Consider the following 21,835-nt stretch of genomic DNA (forward strand, 5'->3'; position numbering starts at 1 on the left):
GGACTTTGAGAAGGATCTGGGTCATGTTGCTAAGAAGCAGGGCATCAGTGCTCACCATAAACACAAACCAAGAGATCAACACTGACCCTGTCACAGTCGCCCTGTTGTCTTCATGTCAGGCTGATAATAATATCAAGAACAATGTGGAGCTGTGTGGATGTTATCAGGCCAGTGTCTGATCCTTATGCATTTATGGATAATGAACAAGGAGAATGCAACAGCCAAACACTCATATGCTAATTATTTAATCACACTTATTAATCACCATCCAAGCAGCAAATCTACACTTAAGGATGTCCGCATCAGGTCATTTAAAGGCGATGTATGAATGTCACGATCACTATTGTCAAACTGTTTTCATTAGAAGAGTGTGTTTGCCTAATTTAGAGTTAATTTTATCCACTTTTTTGTCCTGATAATTTTCAAATACAGTGGAAATGATAGTCCAGATTTAGCCCTAGATTAGACCTGGAATAGTCCTGTTATATACTTGATTTTGATCTGGTGGTACCAAAGATAAATCTTTTTTTTTTTTTTTATGGTACTTGGTGTGAAAAGTTTGCGAGCCACTGCTATAGAGTGACACTTGTGAATAATTATTTAAACTAATATTCCCTGATATTTCTATGTTAATTTGCAGAGACTATTTTTAACACTCATCCGATAATATGAAATGCACTCTGACAGCACAAGCCCTGGTGCTGAAATATGAGCCAGACTGGAGCAACAACACTTGAATATTTCAGCTAAGGCCAAATTTAGCGCGAGTCCGATGCCAGTCTAAATCAGCATGGTGATATAATAGAGCCTGACTCACCCACTCACTGTACAACCCTGACCTTTCAATGTTAACAGTATTCAGCACTTTCACTGAGCACACTTCTGCCCATTCATCATAATCCTTACACATGTATTTATGAATAATAGTATTTTGGTTTAGTTAAAGTAAGAGAGACATGGACTGGAGAGAATCCTGCAGTGAATGCAAATGTACAGCTTAAAAGTATACAATAACATGACAAAACATACACTGCAATAAATGTGTTTTGTGACATTTCTTAAGCCTATGTAACCTTAACCCTATAGATTCATTAGTAAGTTACTACACAGCAAGCAATTAGGGATTCAATACTACTATTTTATTATAAATTCTATTCAATGATGCGTTTACTTCCCCTGTCAAAATAACAAAATTTGAAGAAAATATAGATGATAAACGATAATGCATTATTAAAAACCATTATGCCACTGACTCAATTACTCTAAAGCAGATTTTTCCCCACAAAATGATTCAATATGTACAGTACTGTTTATGAATATAAGCTGCAATAAATAAATAAAACACTTAATGAGACATAGAAGTTATTTATTGAACTCTCCGCAACAAAAATTTTCAGAAAAGTGCAAAAAAAAACAAAAAAAAACAAAAAAAAAACAAACAAAAAATCTCCACGATAAATACTGACCCCCCCAAAATAATTGTTCCATCTATCATGTATTGAAGGATAAATGGATATAGAGACAGGGCTAGTGTTTACGCAATATTAAAATGATGTTACACTACTAAAATCAGCAGCTATGCAAAATGGCCATGATGGATTTTAATGTTAATCTCACTAGTTTTAGATAATACCAATACAAAACAGTACCCAAACTTTGCAAAAGCTCATAAATACTATATTGACTTATCCTTCAATAAATGTTAGATGGAATAATCATTTTTGGGGTTTACTTTTTCTTTGAACTAGCTTAGAAGTTTTGTTATTTTTCTGTTCTATGATAAAATTTGGGGTATACAGGGTTGGATAAATAACTTCTATGACTCAGTCTAGATGTACTCTAACTACTAAAGACTTTCCTTCTGGCATTTATTATTTTGCAGTTGATATTTTTTTAACAATATTGTGCATTTAGAATCGTTTTTGGGGTGATCCTGTTTTGTCAGTAGTCTAAATTATCTATCACACTTCAAAATGTCTTATCGTGACATTTCTACTAACAATAGAAACGTGCTTATTTCCTGGAGTCGTTTCAGGTTAAATTTTCCATATTGTTTGAATGAGATCACTTTTGCAATGTATCTGGTGGTCTGTCGACTCATGGTTTGAGCTACAAAGGCATGCACAAGCTATAAACAGAAGCGGGCTGAGGATAAAAGAGCAAAGATGAAAAGAAGAGAGGAGGGAGGGAGGCTGAGCAGAGAAAGAGGAGAATAAAGCCAAATCAGAACAAACTCTAGTGTTCGTTAAGCTTAAACCACGGCTCAACTCTACCTACGTGATATTAAAATACCTCTGTCGTTCTCTTTTCTCAATGAGGACACTAATGTAACTTTTTATTTTTTTAATTGACACCATCATTAATTGAAAATATATTTTTTCCTGCTTGTATAAAACATAGTGTATAGTGTCATTGAGATTCCCAAGCCTTATTTAGTATGATTATCGGCCATAGGTGAGGAACAGGGAAGATGGCGAAATTCGAAAATCAGATACTAATTGAAACTAAAAGTAGATCCTCCTTTGAGCAGGTATCGATACTAAAAAAAAGTCACATTCGCAGGACAGAAATGAAGCTTTCCTGAATAGCTTTAGAATGATATAGGATGAGAATAGTTTAATTTATGTTCTAATGGAAGATAGGGGTGGAACTTAGTAAGTTTTCTTCTTTCCAATTCTTTTCGAGCTTGTATAGGAACAAATCTGTGAGATGTGCTTTGGGTGTGCCTGATACGTGTGCTCGTAAGTGAATAAATAAAACAGAATGATCTTAAGCTGTATCAGAACAAGTACAAGACCACATAGACTAGTACATGCCCATGGACCACTATGGAACAACATGGACGACTGAGGGATTACACAGATATAAGGTCACATGGTGATATAAAATAAAGTACTATGATTTAATGTTAAAAATCACATTCTATTGTCTAAATGAGTGCGGTTGGGTATCAGTATTGAGTAATTTTAAGTAGTAATTCATGAGTGATTCAAGACCAGGACTAAATGTGGACTAGAAGAGCTAAAACAAAACTGGAGCCAGCCCAAATCATCCTTTATGGGTTAAACTTGCACAGTACTAGTTTGTACAGTTTGCATTACTAACATAATTATAAATGCTTCATGCTCATGCTGACACTTACACAAAAGATACAGGGAGAGCTGAGAGCTAGAACCAGATTTTACACAAAACAAATTTCTGTCTGTTTGTTGTTTTGTTTCCTCTGATGCACAAAGATCACTCACAACCGCAGCAGGGACGAGAAGCAGACTTTGATTTATTTTTGTGCAGAACTCAAGCTAAATTAGGATAAAACAGAAACGCTGCTGTTAGCTGACAATGTATTTCCTCCACTGTTCAGCCAGTCAGGTCAGCAAATACATAATAGAACTATTCACAACAGTAGGCCTGTCATGATAATTACTATGTCCACTTACACGTCATAGATGGAACAATATATTTTGCGGGGTCAATATTTATAATGGGTACTTTTTCTTTGTACTAGTGGGAAGATTGTGGTTATTTTTTGTACTAAGACTGAATTACGAACTTCTGAGATTCATTATGAGGGCAAATGCACTACCTAAAGGCCCCGTATTACGCTGTTTTCTGATCTGTTATAATGTTCTTTCCTCATCACAAACACACTTGGGAGTTGTGTTTACACTCTGTTCCACCTTGTGATGTCATGCGGTAATACAGGAAGTGCTCCACTGTGTTTTTAAACTCCATACACCTTCAATACACTAGAATAATTTTGATGATTTCAGGTCTGGAACTGCCGATCTCTACTGAACAAAAGGTAAAACGTAGCTGTTAACTTGGAAAACTACCACTTCATGACATCACAAGGTGTAACGGAACATTTTGAGCATTGGAGATGTAGACTAATAATGCAGGATTACTCAAACACGTGTGAATGAAACAAAACACAACTCCAGGTATGTTTTTGATAAGGTAACAACATTATAAGATGACTAAAAGAATCAATCTTCTGTAATGTAGGACCCTTAAGTGTTGCATTCTGCTATTTATTTATTGCAGCTCATATTTTTACACAGTATTGTACATTTAGAATTATCTTTTTGGTAATTCTGCTTTGTGGTTTGGTTTCAGTGTTATCTTTTATTGTCTATATTTACTTCAGCAATAAATTATACTTCAAGATTTGTTATCATGACGGGGCTAAACAACAGCTATATTACAATCTCCGTCTCACTATAACTCCAGACCGTGTCCCATCACTCCCATGGTTTATGCATTTAAAAGTACACTACGTAACATTTCTTTAAGGGGTCTGTCCCTTACTATAGAAACACTAGTGGTAAGTGAAGTCATATGAATAAATATTACAAATTACACATCTTTGAATTAAAACGTCAATGGCTTTATCATAATCAGGGTTAACACTGACTAAGCGCCACATCAGTCTGGAAAGTTTCATTTTGTTTCAGTAATTTTCACGACACATGCCCTAAAAACAAGCAGCTTTAGCCAATGAAGCCAAAGTGGGTCTGTGATGTAAAGATGCTACGTCTACAGTGAATAAATAATCGTCTTTCTCTCTCCATCGCCTCTGTTTCCAGCTCATATCCAGCTGCTCAGTTGGCAGCCGAGCAAAGAAATAAATGAAGTGTGGAAAGAAGAGAGAGAAAGGGACAGAAAGAGAGGGATGGAGAGGGGAGAGAGAGCGAAAGAGAGGAGGGACACAGGGAAGGAGAGAGGGGAGAGAGACTGACAGAGAGGGGGAGAGAAAATGTAAGGAGAACAAGAAGTGATAGAGAGAAAAAAGAGAGATGGAAGGAGAGAGAGGGAAAGAGGGGAGCGATAGAGAGAAATGAAAGAGGGAGTGGAAGAGAGTAGAGAAGGAGAGAGAGCTGGAAGGACAGAGGAAGGGAATGAAGGGATAGGATGAGTAGCAAAAGGAAGAGAGGGGAGGGGGGAGAAAGAGTGAAGAAATAGAGAGAAGGGGAGAGAGACGAGCAATGGAAAAAGATCAGGATTTGATGTGCAAGTTAAAAGACGGGCTTAAAACATCACGAGGATATTAGGCTTAAAAACATTCAGGCTTTCAGCACGTCTTATCAAACTTTTATATAACGTGTATAGCCTCAATGCAAAAAGCAGTATTAAGTTATTCCATTCTGTTAAGATAGACTTGTTGGCTCTGTGTTAGAAGGTACAGCGAGATCTCAAGCCAATCGTTTTAAGGATTTATTGCTGTTATAACCAATCACTGTCCTAAAAACTAAGTCCTTTAGGAGCAGTATTACAAATGTAGTGTCCTCTGTACGATAACTTCTTAGTATGGAGTGAGGAAGATGGACAGAGTTTGGGGTAATTGGTAGTGCAGAAGGCGGGTTGCACAGAAACTAGTTGGTAGTTGAAATAACGAGTCCAAGTCCATACTGTTATTGTGTCGCTGAGCAGAACACTACACCAACATTGCCTACACTACTTCTAACTTTTTCCTTGGTTTATTAGTGAAATCAAAAGGCTAACAAAGCTAACAGACAAACCAACAAAAAGTACTAACTAGCAATGACAGCTACAACGTTTATATACATTATATTCATCAACAAAAGGAAAATAGTTCAAACTACATGTCTACTGTAATGAACACAGCTTGTATTAATTTGGTCCAACAAGTTCCATAATATAAACACAATTATAAACACATTTTCAATCACCTCTTGCAATTAGGCTAATCGACTAATAAGTGTTTCATATAAATCAAAATGGTGGAGGCATAACACCAAAGTCAATGCCAGAATCTAAGGCAAAACATCTGGACAACAGACCTCTAACAAGTCCCTAATGAGGGAAATAATCTGTTTAAAATCAAATTGACTTATTGCATTAATACTGTGTTATGTTTGGGTTTATTTCTTGGCTCAGTGCAGTCAGTTCTGCTGGGCAACGTGCCAACTTATTTCCAGGACATTTAAAATAAATCCCACAATTTGAACAGATAGTTGCACTCCAAAGACAGCATCATTTGAGATCATAGGTCTTAACTTCATACTCTGAGGGATGTGTTTCAAATCGTAAAGTTCAAAGATACTAATTTACAATTTACCATTCAACATTAGTGACAGATACCCTGATCATGACTGCTATTTTAAAAGTATGTTGTGTTGTGGTAGGTACCAGATAATATAAATAACCACATTTCATACTGACCAGTGACTGTTAAGATAAAATAACTGCAGTTTCAGAGATCACAATCAGAATAAGTTTTATTGCCATTGTCAGCTAACAGAATTTACAAACTAGGAACTTGCTTTGGCGTTATGGTACAACATAAAACATAAAACAACAAATGCAGTGCAGGTAGATTAACTATAGTTGAAGTAAGTTGTCATGCTCTTGGGTTGTCAAAAATAAATAAATAAATGGATGATGTCCAGATATTAATCATGCATGCGTGCATGTATATACATGTAATCCACAAAATATGAACTTAATGCCAAGTACAATATTGTATATCTCATTAGAGATCCACTGATATGGGTGTTTTCATGGCCGATTAGAATCCAGACAAACTATCCATCCATCCATCCATTTTCTTCCGCTTATCCGGGGCCGGGTCGCGGGGGCAGCAGTCTAAGCAGGGACTCCCAAACTTCCCTCACCCCAGAGGGACAAACACCCAGACAAACTAATAGCCAATACACTCTGATGATATTTTTGGGCCAATATTTATGTTATTTCAACTTACAGCACCCTCTTTTTTTACCACAATCATTTAAGAGAGCTGTGTACTCACATATTCAACAGTTATCTCTAAGTGTTCAAATAAATCTTTTGCATATTCTTTAGGCAGCAGGGGGCAAAAACAAAATACTGGAGATTTAAGGCCAATAGTCGATGCACTAATTAGTGCAAATATCGGCCTGTTTATCACTACATCTCATCTAATAAGAAGTTGCCATGGTGAGAACAATGTGCTAGTAGTCATGCTGGCACATTGTATTAAGTAATTTGCACTGGAATAATGATTTAATCCCATTCATGATCAGATTTAAAAAGGCTAGGGCCATCCTTCAGCATGTTTTGACAGAGTTGTATCTCACATAATTAATAGTGACACAAAGGTGAGATGACTAATAACAATCGCTGCTGCTGTGACTTTCAAAACTGCAAAGACAAAGGAGGAAGCAGCACTTAAGTCGATATCAGTAAAGTTAGATTTGGCTTATATAACTTTACTTCATTAAACATTTATAAGCCTAAACAATCTCAAAATATGCAGTTCCTCACATTTTTTCACTTACAAATGCACTCCAGTGAATATGCTCGGACCTCCGCCATGGCACTGACTCAGTCCTACAATACCAGAGATAGAGTACGCCCGGTTCTTCTGGCTCTAAATTGTGAGCAGATGTATTGTGAGCAGAAGTGTATGACATTTACTTGCATTTCAACAACAATAGAAATACTTAAAGTGTCTGTTCAAAATCACTGTTCTTGATAGCTTTACAAAACTATTCAATTGGGCAAGAATTCTGCTTAATAATACAAAACCAAGAGAAAAACTTACCATTACTGTTATTTGCTTAAAAAATGGGAAACAACTATATCTGTTTTGAATTGTACTCTACCTAACGCCCATAGTCGGTGTGATAGATTACTTGTATTCACTTATATACACAAATAGGAGATGAATGAGTATTTCCACTGGATAAAATTTACATTTGGATCCCTGAAATTACTTTAGTGTAGTATTTATCAAACTAGAATACAAAGGAGAACACATCAAAAATAAATGCATTCTCTTGACAAGTTAAATGTTTTATACAGACAGCATAAAAATGAAACAGCAAAACCAATTTAACTTGCACACAGATGGAGACCAAGGGAGGCTAGTGGTTCCAGTCCACTTGGCACTATAGTGTCTACAGTGCAGTGGTAGTATCCTGCCCATAGGAGATAATGTGTCATAAATGAGCAAGATGTCACTTTGGATTATGGTGTATTATGGTATATGTGGAAAGCTTCTGTGCAAAAGCCTGGTTAGTTCAAACATCCTGACAATACCACTTCCTCTTGCTATGTGCTCCCATTCCCCCATTGAAACAGGCTTTGGCTACACTTTCAAGGCACTTCATATACAAAGATGTGCATTTGTGCAGAATAAATCTAAATAAAACAAATTACTACAAGCAGCATTTAAAGAGCATGCTTTGTTCTTTAAATACAGTGCATGGTAAAAGGGGAGTCCACTATGGCGGGTGTGAGAATAAGAGTGATGCATGGATCCAGGAGATGCTGCTAGTTCACAATGTGCTTCCTAATATTGCAATATAGTGCATGGTTTAAAAAAAAAAACGATTGTGCGTGAAAATGAGAGAAATATATGGGGAATGCTAGCATAAAAATAGCATAGTAACAGTGGAAAGTGAAAACAATAGTGCACGGTACCTACCTTGGATGTTGTCAAGCGAGCACTTTCTCCTATCTGAGCATCCTCTGTGTTAGTGCTGCACTCGCCCAAGAAAAATAATATTTAAAACACTCACGAAGCAGTAGATGTGAAGATAACGCTGTCAGGAATCTAACAAATATCTGTAATAAAAAGGCAAAATGCAAAAGGATCAGCCCAGCTCGCTCGGCTAAAGATAACTATATTCTTTTCACAGACAAGCTATTATGTCTGCTTCTTCGGGAGAGAACCTCATTTTGGTGAGGTTTACCGGTGAAAAACAGCTAGCATATCCCGGATTATTTGTTTACGACCATCCGAAGAGTAAAACGATGCCATCCTCGTGTTTTTCCGTCATCCCGTTGTGTTTTGGTAAGGATAAGAGAAAATCAAAGAAAAGGATGCTGTGGCGGAGAGCAGGTCCCTCGCTCTCGCTGCTTACGGAAGCCTGGAGTGAGCGCAAATCGCTTTTGGTGTCAAATAAATGATTTGCGATTAGTTTAAGATCATCAAACATATATTTCATTATTTTATCATCACCAAATATGTTTCACGCGTTCTAAATAGCATCACATTTAGTATAATAATTTGTAAGACAGTACTCTTAATTTATTACAAGATGAGACTTTACTTGTCCCACAATGAGAAAATTCCAGTGGAAGATTGGAAAGTATATGAATATGCAATAAAAATAAAAAAAATATATAATAATAATAACTTTTTTGTTTTATTATGTATTTATTTTAACCATTGCACTGAATGTTTTTGAATACATTAACAATATTTAATTAAATTGTAACGCATTAACCCACATTCACAAAGAATAAATGCAGTTTATTATTGAATGCAAACATGTTTACATTATCTTTTATGTTTTTTTTATTTCCCCCCCCCCCCCCCCTCCATGAACAGGTGCATAATAAGTTGTGGTATATGTCGCCCTCTTGTGGCAAAATGTTACCAAAAAGAATAATCAAATCCTCCAAGTGTGTATGCTATGATATTTGACTTTGAAAACTAAAATAGTCAAAGTATTCATTTGAGTGTTTTATTTTCTTACAGACATGTACAGGGAGATTGTTATTTTTCACAATGTCAAAAACAAGTTTACTGTCAGATCACTATCACATGAACATACACACAGGTCCAACTACAGTCACCGAAAGCCAAGGGTTTGATACAGCCTGGTTTATCAATGGTCATCAAATATCTTCTCTAAGGCCCAGGTCATGAACTCAACATTTTTTTCTTTCACAATTTCAATAAATCTACTTTATAAGAATCAGTGATTTGACAAAAAAAGTTTCATTCACAACCATGGTCTGTCAAAATGACAAAATGATGTTACTATGAAACAATAAATTATATAGTTGCATGAAGTGCCAATATGAACTCGTTCACACCAGTACTACAGACCACACAAAAATGGCTTTTAATCATGTAAAACAAGAGTAGAATTGCACATCACCCACACACAGTTTCAGTGTGTTCACACATTTCGGAATGTACAGAAAAGATAAGACAATTAAAAGCACAAAAAAAGCAGTGAGAACTGTAACATTATATTGACAAAGAAAATTAAAGTTAGAATTGATGCCTGTTTAAAATTATTTCATCTGTGTAATAATTTTAAAGGTGCACTATGTGAATTTTCTGGTGATGGGTTTAACACCTGCTTGTTTGTAGAATGATGCCATTGCTTTGCCTAGAATGTCCCACAGTATGGCATTGAACTTATCCACCTCCATGGACACAAGCTGGTGGCACCACTAGGTCAAGATGCAGGTCAGATATGTGTAAGAATAAATGTTTTTCATGAATCTGTATATATTTCTATTGAACAAGGTTGAGCTGCTATTTTTAGAAGATGGTTAAGAGTTTTAAATGCAAATCTTAAAATCTTGGAAGCAGGAATGTAAGCGATGATGGAAAAAAGATGACAGATTTGGATCAGATGTAGTGCTGTGATCTGACTCAATTTTCCTTTCTCAAAGTAAAATGAAATAACCTTCGTGCTGTTGTGTGAGGCAAATACTGTAACTGGGACACTTGTTGATTAAGGACCACTGGCTTATGAGAAAGAAAAGAAAAATACATGAGAGGCCAGGCTAATGTAAACACATTTTGACAACCCCATGCATCAGTGGAGAGAAAATGAGACACATGTGCATCATACATACACACATACACACCAATATGTTCAAATACTCTTGTTTTTAACTTCTCATTCACAATTTACTGGAAGAAACTGCTGCTGGTCTATAGAGCGAGTGGCCATTACAAGTGTTTTCTCTGTTTAAACATTCACGCTAGTCAAATGCAGGAGCAGTAGGACTTGTTTGGGTCATTTGATGTGAATGACAAGTTAAAAACAGGCAAATAGAGACACTTAAATAATTTATGATGTATTTACACAATAATCCATCTTGTTTTCTTCTTCTCAAGATCCAAATGTTTTTTAGTCTCCCATCTTTACTTTTGATGTCTGAAAAACAAAATGACAAGATGACAGTTAAATATATTTAGGTTCACATTTGAAGAGTATGTGAAATGGTATGAGCCTGTCCTAGCCAAACAAATTCCAGTTCTAGTCCTGTTCTAGCAGATATCTATTTTCTGGTCTGCTGTTTTGGCCAATAAACGATATTTGCCGATACAGATATTTAACTTTTTAAATCTATAGCAAGGTCTACAACTTATCTTAAATTGAAGTTTTTTTGGTATAATAACAAAATGTATTTATCAGGGATGTAAAACTAGTTTCATGTTTGTATAAACATACAGCCATATAACTTTTTCTATTTCCATTTTTACTCAGTCTGCTCAAAAGGATACATCTGATTCCCAGGTTGTCCTCAGTGTATGATACATGAGCACACAGAGAAAGAGGAAGTGACGAAAAAAATCTTGGTATTGAATATCAGTATTGGTCAACACCAATATAGAAAAATGACTGTTATAGGGTTTTACTGATACCGGAAGTGATACATCGCCCATTTCCACTGTGAAAGTGTAAACAGCCACATAGACCCGGTCACACAGCTTCCTAATAACTAGTTATAATTAATGTATATTATTTGAATTCAGTGCACTGCATTAACCTTGCACAGCAAGATGGATTCCCTCGATATTTGTGAGTTCACAACCTCTCGAGAATCCATCTTGGCATGCACGCATTGTAAGGCTGATCAGGTGGGTGGAACAATTACAAAGCAGCATTGAGGTTTTTGTGGAAGACGCTGCGCAAGCAAACCAAAACAAACATGGTGACGCTGACAGACGTACTTCAGCCTAAGATCAATAAGATTCAAATAATCTTCATGACATTCAGCATGGATGAACCAAAGAAATTCCAACATTTGGTTTAATAATGTAATTATGGTAGTTCACCTTAATACACAAAGACCACTGTTAATATTAATGTAAATATTTATGGTCTGTGTGGAGTTAAAACAATAGCAGTTCTCTTTAGCAATACCTGCTCCAAGAAGTTTATACAAAGGCTTAAAAATTAAACCAGGACTGAAATTTGCTCGAAATTGGACTAAAACGTTTCTAAATAGTGTTTAAACTAGGACAGGCATATGTTTTAAAAATGTCTATATTATAAAACACCCCAAAAACATCCTATTCTTATGTGTTTCTCACCTGCAGAATGGCTACAATTACACCAAACAGTCCGATAGCGCTGCCAAAGATTTCCACAATGAGGATTTTGACAAAGAGACTGGGGTTCTGAGCATCAGCTAGAGCGGCTCCACTACCCACGATGCCCACACAGATTCCACAGAACAGGTTTGAGAAGCCAACGGTAAGGCCAGCGCCAAACATGGAGTACCCTGCAAACAAAAAGAGCACCATATGGGAATATCAATTGATTAGATTTGGTTTTTCCCCTCATAAAAATCCTACTTCAGAAATGATTCTGCAATCCAAAAACACAGTGATGTGCAAATCACTGCTAAAGTAAAGATACTTTTGATACTTGTACTACAACCTGTTGTTATTAAAATACTACTGAACACTACTGATGATAACTGGATCTTTGAGTGGGCAGTTCAAAACCAAAGCCCACTCTGCAGTGACATCATTTAGAATATTTGTACATATTCATGTATAATTTGCCTAAAAGGAATTAAAAGAGAAACATGAATGTTTTGCAGATTATAGATATAACTAAAATCACAGGGCTCAATTATACATAGAGTACACCCTTAAATATTTTTTCAGTTTCACATCATTAATGCCCAACACAGTACTGGGCATAATGACCTTGTATCCGACACTTACCGGCTTGGTAGTTCTTAGCTCCAATGGTGTCTGGAGTTGTTCCAGTGAACATCTGCAGAGGGAAAAATATGACTTAAACACAGATGATCCTTATACTGACTCATTATGAACATTTTATAGTTCCAAAAATAAGTCATGTCTCAAGGGACACTTCCTCAATACAATTCATAATATTTGCCCTTGGATGTGTACAGTAAATGTTTGCAATTTATAAATATAGTCAAATTTATTAACAGTAGTACATCTGTGAAGAGCAATGCATATCTTACCTCAGCCATGTTGCTGATGACAATAGCCATAATAATTCCATAAATTGCTACAGCTTCACAGAAGATGATGCTAGAAGTAAAAGGGCAGTTGTTTTTAATGTTATTTGAGCTCTTTTTTTTTTTTTTTTTTTTTTTAAATAACATTTTTCTATTTGGATTTAAAGATTTAGATAATAGTTTAACGTACCTGACTAAATTCTTAGTTTTGATTCTAGGTGCCTTGACACCACCACCAATGATGCTGGAGCCTGTGATGTAAATGCCCCTAAAAAGAACAATCCAAATGATATCAATTGTTGCTGAAATAAATGTGCCCTGTCAATCAATTATTGAGCTGTTAACACTTACCAGGCAGCGCCCACCACAGACAGGGATATAGCCAGGCCAATGCCCAGGTTAGCCCACATGTAAGGGGAGGTCTCTGTCAGGAACCTGAGCAAGAAAAGTTACAAAAAGTCACACATAGGACAGTATAATAATTTATAAAATTTGAAGCTAATCATTCTATTCATTTTTTTCCACATCATGTTATTTTTTTTAAAGTAGCACATAAAACATTGAATTTTCCTGAGTACACAAATCTGTGCTAAAACATAATTTATAATAGAAAATAAATAATCAGTTCCTTTAATAGACATCCTGTCATACAGTAAAAAAGAAACTATTTTGTGCAATCAGGGAAATGTTATGAGTGTAATGTATGTTATGAGTTAACACATTGTATTAGATAAGTGAAGTACTCACCATGCAACATCAAATCTGAATCCCAAGTCAAAAATTGTATAGCAGATACCTGTGGAAAAGAATGAAACTTAGATCACTGAACAGTTTGGTTTTAGTGGTTAGAATAGCAATCATGTGCAAATTCCTTGACAAGTTGTAATTTAGGTGTGATAGCTCAACATCACGTGATGGAGACTTGTTTGATATGGTCACAACATGATTACAACGCTATATTGTAGGTAAATATAAACTGCCACCAATAAAATCAGAATTGTGAACGCAGACAGACAGGTGATGATGATAGCCACAAAAATGACCAACTGTCACTTTGAAATGGATTTGTCGAAGCTAGCTGTCAATGCTAGTGCTGGTTAACACAAGCTAAACTGAGTGGGAATGCAAATGATTAACAATTCATCCAGGTGTAATTAAATAGCTACCTATGGAGTATACATTTAAAATAATTGGATTGTCCATTTCTTTACATTTTCTACATTATGACAGTATGCTAACACGAAGAACAGCACACATTAGCATAGAGCAGATCAGATACAAAATGCAGTTGGATGATAACAATGCTGAGTGTAGAGGAAAAACGTGTTGTGTATTGTGAAAATTTGTGAAAATGTGTATTTCATTCATAAATTTGTAGTAGTGGAGACTTACCGACGATTAGGATGGTACTCCAGAAGGCCAGAGTGACCCCCGTATACAGAAGAGCGTGACCGTTCATCATCCACTCCAACAGCATCTATCCGCCGATAATCCCGCTCCACCGGCAGCAAGTGTGGGGTTAAAATATCACTTTTATGCCAACAAAACTGAGATTATATATTGAATTTGTCGCCTCTGTCCGTCGACGGAAGACAGCTACCAGCAGAGCATCAAAAGGAGAAGCTTCGTGAGGTCAGCTGATCGCAGGCATGTGACCGGAAACGAGGATCTGCATCCGGAAGTAAGAACGTCTCTTTATTTAATTTTTTTCTTTTTAAAATAAACATGGGAATTATCACAAAACAAATGACTTCAGTAGGGTCACATTTTAAAACGGGTCCATTTTCAAACCGATAGTTAACAAGGTACATGTAATTGTAATTTGTGATTTTATAATATATAATGTGTAATGTACAAAACTTACGCTAGATGTCACTGTTGGAATTGCGCAAGTCTGGAGCTGCAGAGCACAGTGGCGCTCAAACTGTTCACACCAAGTACAACCAAACAAAATGTTTGGATTTCCAAGTACCACCAGATCTCAACCAAGTCTATATTTAAGGATTGTCTTTGTTGTTTTTTGTTTTGTTTTGTTTTTTTGTGGACCATTGTCATTGTGTAGAGAAATTATTCACAGGAGGACAAAAAATTGATAAAATTAACTCTACATTTTTACTAGCTAAACCCACAAACTGAAGAAGAGTTGTCCTAGTACCACCTGAAGAAGCTCGCATATGGCCAGTGGCACACATACCATAGTTTGTTTTTTTTCCTTTCTTTTTCCTTCCTTCATTCCTTCCATCCTTCCTTCCTCCCTCCTTACTTCCTTTTTCCTTCCTCCCTCTCTCCTTTCCTTCCTTCCTCCTGTCCTTCCTTCATTTCTTTCTTTCTTCCTTCCTTCCTTCCTTCCTTTTTCCTTCCTCCCTCTCTCCTTTCCTTCCTTCCTCCTGTCCTTCCTTCATTTCTTTCTTTCTTCCTTTCTTTTTCCTTCCTTTCTTCCTTCCTTCCTTCCTTCCTCCCTCCCTCCCTTCCTTCCTTCCTTCCTTCCTTCCTTCATTTCTTTCTTTCTTCCTTTCTTTTTCCTTCCTTCCTTCCTTCCTTCCTTCACTCAAACACAAGTGCCAGACCAGCATGGTTGACAAATGAATGCGTTTGGCTCAGGTCTCAGTAAATCTAATGACAGCGCCTACTGGTAATATATCAGTTTTTAATATTTAAAGGATTCACATCTTGGGAAAAATAGGCTAATAACATGAAAAAGAATAGAATATTAGAGCACTTACTCAGGGAACTAAAATATATTGTAGGTTGTAGTAAATTTATGCATCATTTAAAACTTGTAATTAGTCACAACTTGGTGGCACAAATATCTCTGGAGTTACAGAACATGTGGGCATAGTTTATAATACAATCCTCCTACTATTATTGGGTTGGGATTTTTCTTCTTTTCCACAAACTTTGTACAGTTTTCTGCACAAATCAAGAGTCAACTGCAGAATTTCACAGGGCTTTTTGACAACTCTTAATTGGACAGTAGTGTTCTCTGAAACACTGTGGAATTGTCACAAATTAGTTCATTTTGACAGTGGATTGTTTTTTATCCTAAAAGACATTGCGAGAAGCGTAACGACTTTACGCCTATAATAGACTTTTGTGTTATTGTTGTAGCGTTGCAGGCTGAAGTGCTGCCCATTCTCCGGGGGGTTGTCCATTAAACCACTTGTGATTAATTGCAGTGTAAGTGCTCATTAAAGTGGCTATAGACACCTGAGGAGAGTCTGCAACCACTTATCAATACTCTCTAGTCAATGGTGCCCTAACGGTTTAACGCAGTGAACTTGAAAGGGAGACCGCTGAGAATCCGAGGTGCCACAGTGAAGCAGCGGTGGCTCTAGTACAAACTGTAGTTGTGTCCCTCGGCATAACACTTCCACGGACCTTGCCTAGTGTGAATGTGGTGTGTGAGTGTTTATTGGTGGGGTCGATGGGGGCAGATATGTCTAGCTTACCACCACGAATATGGAAGGAATAATGCACAAAACTTTAAAGCAACTGGTAGGGATTATTGATCATGCGGTTTCATTTTATTATGAGGGCCGAGATTACAAATTTTAAAACCTTTGAAACTAATGGCTTGTCAATGCCAGACTTGCATTGTCTGATCATGTTAAACCCGAATCACTTTGCTTTTGTGCTTTTGGGGCAATGGCATGACAGGGTATTTGCAAGGGAGGATGATACCTGCTAGGTTGAGGGTCTTTATCGCCGCTTGCAGCTATAATTATCATTTATTTCTACTACAGTCCCCATAAATGGTTATAATTTTCATTCATCTTAGTTTGAGTGCCGCAAACATTAATTTATTATGTTGAGCAATTTGTTCCCTGAGATACCAAAGTCATGTGGGCAAAATAATAAAAAATTTAAACATTCTGAATTAATATCTAACTTTGAGCAAGCCTTTCATAAATTACTTACCTCCTGATAGTGTTTATGCCACAGTACAAATCATTCATCTCAGCAGAAAAACATGTCGTGAGTTTTGCTACTAGTGGAAGAAGCAAATCTGTTCTTAACATCTGCATTCAGACACATCAACCCACTTCATGAAAAATGCTCTTTCATTTTACACTTCCCAAACTGTGTGCTGCTGCTACTACGAACAAGCCAAACAACACTAAATCCATCTTGATAATTTGTGCTTTGAGCCCAGGGCACTTAGGAGTCACTGTGGACCCTCATCCTCATCCTACGTCTGCCTGCAGTTTACCACCACATTGTTAGGTTGGTATAGCAATGTGTTACGTTTTAATATATTTAGTTTACTTACATATATTTTATTTTGTGAGGTACTTTCATATACATAAACTTGTGATTATGTTAGATAACCCTATGCCACGTCAAATCACCATGTTCATATTTGCACTGTTTCTATTTGTAGACTCTAAACTTGCATATTTGTGTTGTCTTTTGCTATTTTTGCTACTTAAAGGTGCACTATGGAACGTATTTTGTGGAGGCACTTGCTTGTCTCCATGGAGATGTCATGTCAGGCCAAGTTACAAGTAAGATCTGTGGAGAGGTGACCCGGCTCGCAGGTGGAACACGCAGGTGGCAAACCATCCGTCAGAAAAGTTACCCAGTGCACCTTTTAACTACTATGAAATTTGAATTTATCAGACTACCATTTTATTTTATTTTTTGTAATTATATTGTAACGTGTGAGCTACTGTGTCCAAGTCATTTCTCTTGTTGATCAATACAATTTGTAAGTCTATCACATACTGCACAATCCTCACCATCTGCCCCTCTGTCCCACTAATTGGCCAAAAAACTTGTCAAAACACATTTGTTTAATTGACCTGGGAACATTTAATGAACTAACATGACCCCAGGTACCAGTGGTATGTCACCTGGAGAAGCAATAAGCTGTTGTCAGGGAAACCTTAACTGTGTTTATTACAACCGCTGCTTGTTATCATTCTGAGGCAGTTCGACCTGAGCATGACCTCGCTGCTATGGTGACAACAAATAAGGAATTTCATAGGTGCATCTTCAGCATGTGGGAAACAACAGCTCTGACATATTCAAAACAAGACAAACTTTATTGTCCCTGTCTCTACGTTGTTTCTCAGCGTTTACCATGGCCACGGCATAGTTCAAAACTGACAGCAAAGAACGGTGTCTTCAAGTTTTCATCCCTCTTTCATGACTTTAGAATTTGACAGCCTATATTTTATGAATTCTGAAATCTCAAAAGCTGATAAGTGGTTAGAATGTGCAGACTAGAACGTGGACAGCATAGGGACGAGTAATGAAGCTTGATTTTTTCCATGTATTTGTGCAAAGTTTGTCTTGCCCCAGTACAGATATACGGTATAAACAGCTTTAGAGGTCAAAATAAGTCCTTTATAATATCAATATCTAATTATAAATCTTTTTATTGTTAGATGCTAGTTTGTACGATGATTCAAACTCGCCCTGACCTCAGAAAGTTGTGGAAAGTGCTTATAAATTCATCAGGGTGAATCATTAGGATGCTTGGAAATGCATGAGGTAAGTGAGGAATAACTTTGGACCACTGCAAACCATTTAAAATTAACTAGTTTTATTTTATACGTTTTAAGGTGGTAAAAATTAGGTACAGCGCTCATGCCTCAAAAATTTGTGAAAAGTGCTTATAAATTCATCCTGGTGAATCATTAGGACGCACAGAAATGCATAAGGTACATGAGGAATAACTTTGGACCACTGCAAACTGTTTAAAATGAACTAATTTTGTGGTAAAAAAGTAGGTACAGCGCTCTTGCCTCAGAAATTTGTGAAAAGTGCTTATAAATTCATCCTGGTGAATCATTAGGATGCCCAGAAATGCATAAGGTACATGAGGAATAACTTTGGACCACTGCAAACTGTTTAAAATTGACTAGTTTTGTTTTGCATGTTTTAATATGATAAAAAAAAAAAAAAAAAAAAAAAAGTAGGTACAGCTCTCTTGCCTCAAAAATGTGTGGAAAGTGCTTATAAATTCATGGTGAATCATTAGGATGCTCAGATCGCATAAGGTACACAAGGAATAACTTTGAACTACTGTAAACCGTTTAAAACAAACTAATTTTGTTTTGCACATTTTAAGACAGTAAAAAGTCGGTACAGCGCTCTTGCCCCCAAAAGTTGTCCAAAGTGCTTAGAAATTCATCCTGGTGAATCTTTAGGATGCTCAGAATGGTAAAAAAGTAGGTACAGCTACTTTAAAATTTGAAAAGGGCTTAGAGTAGAGTAGTGTGTGCTCTTATAAAGATCTTAGTACAATTCTTCACCAATAGACACCATGATAACACTATAATATCAGAGGTGATTTATGACGTTAGACTCACGATGGAGTTCAGAAAAGCAGAGCATGGAGCAGCATGATGGAAACCCTGTCATACATTCTGAATATAAATTATGTTTCAGCTTCATTCCAGTGCAGTATTATTTCACATTGCACCATTAATAAAGCAAATATAATTAAATAAGAAAACAATCTTACTACTTTCACTTTTGTATTGCACTTTTTTGAAGTGCATTTTTTATTCATCACTCTCCACTTCCCTGCTGCTTCTAATTATGTCCTTCAGTTTAATTCATTTCATTTCAGCATAATTGCAAACAGAGCCTCAAAGACTTCCACTGTAAAATGATATAACTACTGGTATACACTGAAGTCTTTAATCAGCCTCGTTCCAAGTCTGCATAGTTCACACCAGATGCTATAGTCTGTACGCATGTGGAATCTAACAATGTGCAATAATGCCGTGGTGGTTGTGATTACAGGAAATTAGCATATGATCCAGCAACCAATAACGATAAAAGACACACAGAAAATAGAGGAGATAGCACACATATGTCCCTCTGTGCTTCAAAGATGTGAGGTCTATACTTTGTTTGTGTTTGTTCATATATAGCCATATTTCTTTTCATGTATTTATTTAACAGTACAATACATTCTTTCTTTCTTTCTTTCTTTAATGAAGAGGAAGCTGCTTTCCATCTGCAGTCCTTGGGTGTTGGTACAGTACATTATGTGCAACAATACTCAAACAAGCACAAACGTAATACTACAGTAGCAGCAGCAACTTTAAAGTATTAATATGATCTATGAAATGACTAGTTAACCCATTGAAAATAGTAGGGAGTGATATTTCCATTATTACACTCATACATTGTTCAGTTCTGACGCAATAACTAAACGGTAAATGGACATGGGATGGATAATAGTTGCATATTAAATGTCCTATATTATGCAACATTGATTCTTGCGAGCTTTAACTCATGTTATAATGCTGTTACCTCTTCAGAAACAGACCTGGAGTTGTGTTTTGTTTCATTCACACACGTTTGAGTAACATTTTAGTATTAGTCTGTCTACATCTTCACCGCTCAAAATGCTTTGTTCTATTTTGCAGTGTCATGAAGTGGTAGTTTTTGAGTTAACTGCTGCATTTTGGCTTTAGTTCAGTAGACATTGGCAATTCCAGGCCTGAAATTATCTAAATGATTCTAGTGAAGTTGTATACAGTTTAAAGTATAACCACGTGACATCACAAGGTGGAACAGACTCAGTTTGAGAAAAGGATTTGTGTGTTAAACATGTGTGAATTAAACAAAACACAACTCCAGGTCTGTTTTTGATGAGGAAACATTATAACATATATCAGATATCAGAACATCATTTATTAGAAATCCCACTTTATGAAGACTGAAGTCAACCTGAAACACAATGGTTTATTTGTTAAATTTGTCTTTTCTTATTTAGAGCACAAGTGTCCCCAGGCTGAAGAAAACCTTCTCAGAACATTTACTTGTTCTCATAAATTATTCATTTAACATTTTACAATCAATGTGAAAAAGTGTTCTATTACTAATATTACAACAATTATTATTGGTGCTAATTACAACTATTATAACCAGTGAGGCTAAGATCATTAACGTCCCTGCCACAATACATCTGAATATCACACAAACAGATTTAAATGGATAAAACAAATCCATACAAGCGGTGGTGGAATGTAACGAAGTAAAAGTACTGAAATACTGTACTTAAGTATACATTTCCGGTATTTGTACTTAGATAGATTTTTTTTACGTTACTACATTTTAGAGCAGGTGTCTGTACTTTCTACTCCACTACATTTTTTAACTTATTATTGTCTGAGAGTTGTTGAAAGGGCTGAAAGTTTATTTTTAACACATTTGTAGTTTGATCAAACACAAATTTACAAATAAAAAAAAAAACCTATTGATTCTATTGTTTCTGTTTCAGCTCAAATCTTGATCAAAATCACTACATTTGAAGCTTTATAAGACATCAAAATCTGCGCAAAATACTTTGACTTTTAACTCTTTAAGTACATTTTTAAACAAACACTTTAATACTTTTATTGAAGTAGATTTTTCATGGAATACTTTTACTTTTTTTTATTACGTTTTTTCTTTTTTTGCTCCAGTATCTGTACTTTTACTTAAGTAATGAACACTTCTTCCGCCACTGCAGTCATATGGACTAATATTATGGACTGTTATGAATAAAGGCTAGACAATGGATTCAGTTTTTGGGCTCCGCCTAATGGCTTGTCAAAGTACATTTGCACAGTCTGCCTGTGCCAGGAAACACAAATGCATAATACTGCTTATATTAATATCATTTGATTCTGTCTCTGTCCTAAAGTGGTGTCTTTTAGTTACGTTTTCAGTCAGGGATATATCTCTGTTTTTAAGACTTCAGGGTTAGTTTGATATTTGCTCCTCACTCCTCACAGAGAGGAGAGTCTATAGCCTCGATCTGTCCACCCAGGATGACCTCGCTATGAGCATTACAACCCACTGGAAAAGATCAGGGTCAGTCAGACAAGAAAATAAGTGTAGGGGATGG

The 21,835-nt window shown here is 36.3% G+C and overlaps 2 protein-coding genes across 2 annotated transcripts in view; both read right to left on the reverse strand.

The window, feature by feature from the left end:
• The window catches only part of b4galt2 (UDP-Gal:betaGlcNAc beta 1,4- galactosyltransferase, polypeptide 2), a 200,804-nt gene extending 192,010 nt beyond the window's left edge, over positions 1 to 8,794 (reverse strand). The window contains exon 1 of the mRNA XM_033982609.2: positions 8,429 to 8,794. The gene's annotated coding sequence lies outside the window, so the exon portion shown is untranslated. The remainder of the gene's footprint in view (positions 1 to 8,428) is intronic.
• Positions 8,795 to 9,457: 663 nt separating this feature from the next.
• Positions 9,458 to 14,635, reverse strand: atp6v0b (ATPase H+ transporting V0 subunit b). Its single transcript, XM_033982726.2, has 8 exons — positions 14,374 to 14,635; positions 13,729 to 13,777; positions 13,333 to 13,416; positions 13,172 to 13,249; positions 12,985 to 13,054; positions 12,716 to 12,767; positions 12,074 to 12,264; positions 9,458 to 10,910 (listed from the first exon to the last, which is right to left on the reverse strand). Exons 1-8 carry the CDS (start codon positions 14,456 to 14,458, stop codon positions 10,884 to 10,886), a joined length of 636 nt encoding a protein of 211 aa, XP_033838617.1. The 5' UTR covers positions 14,459 to 14,635; the 3' UTR covers positions 9,458 to 10,883.
• Between the last annotated feature and the right edge of the window lie 7,200 nt (positions 14,636 to 21,835).

Source organism: Periophthalmus magnuspinnatus, chromosome 17 (assembly GCF_009829125.3).
Source record: "Periophthalmus magnuspinnatus isolate fPerMag1 chromosome 17, fPerMag1.2.pri, whole genome shotgun sequence".
Lineage (NCBI taxonomy): Eukaryota > Metazoa > Chordata > Actinopteri > Gobiiformes > Gobiidae > Periophthalmus > Periophthalmus magnuspinnatus.

What these genes read in the sequence shown, in the direction of transcription:
- atp6v0b (XM_033982726.2), bottom strand. Translation starts at nt 14,458, where the DNA reads ATGCTGTTGGAGTGGATGATGAACGGTCACGCTCTTCTGTATACGGGG. An exon ending in TTCAGATTTGATGTTGCATG is followed by an intron (nt 13,417 to 13,728) that starts GTGAGTACTTCA and finishes TTTCTTGCTCAG; the next exon opens with GTTCCTGACAGAGACCTCCC. An exon ending in AGCTAAGAACTACCAAGCCG is followed by an intron (nt 12,265 to 12,715) that starts GTAAGTGTCGGA and finishes TTTTGTTTGCAG; the next exon opens with GGTACTCCATGTTTGGCGCT.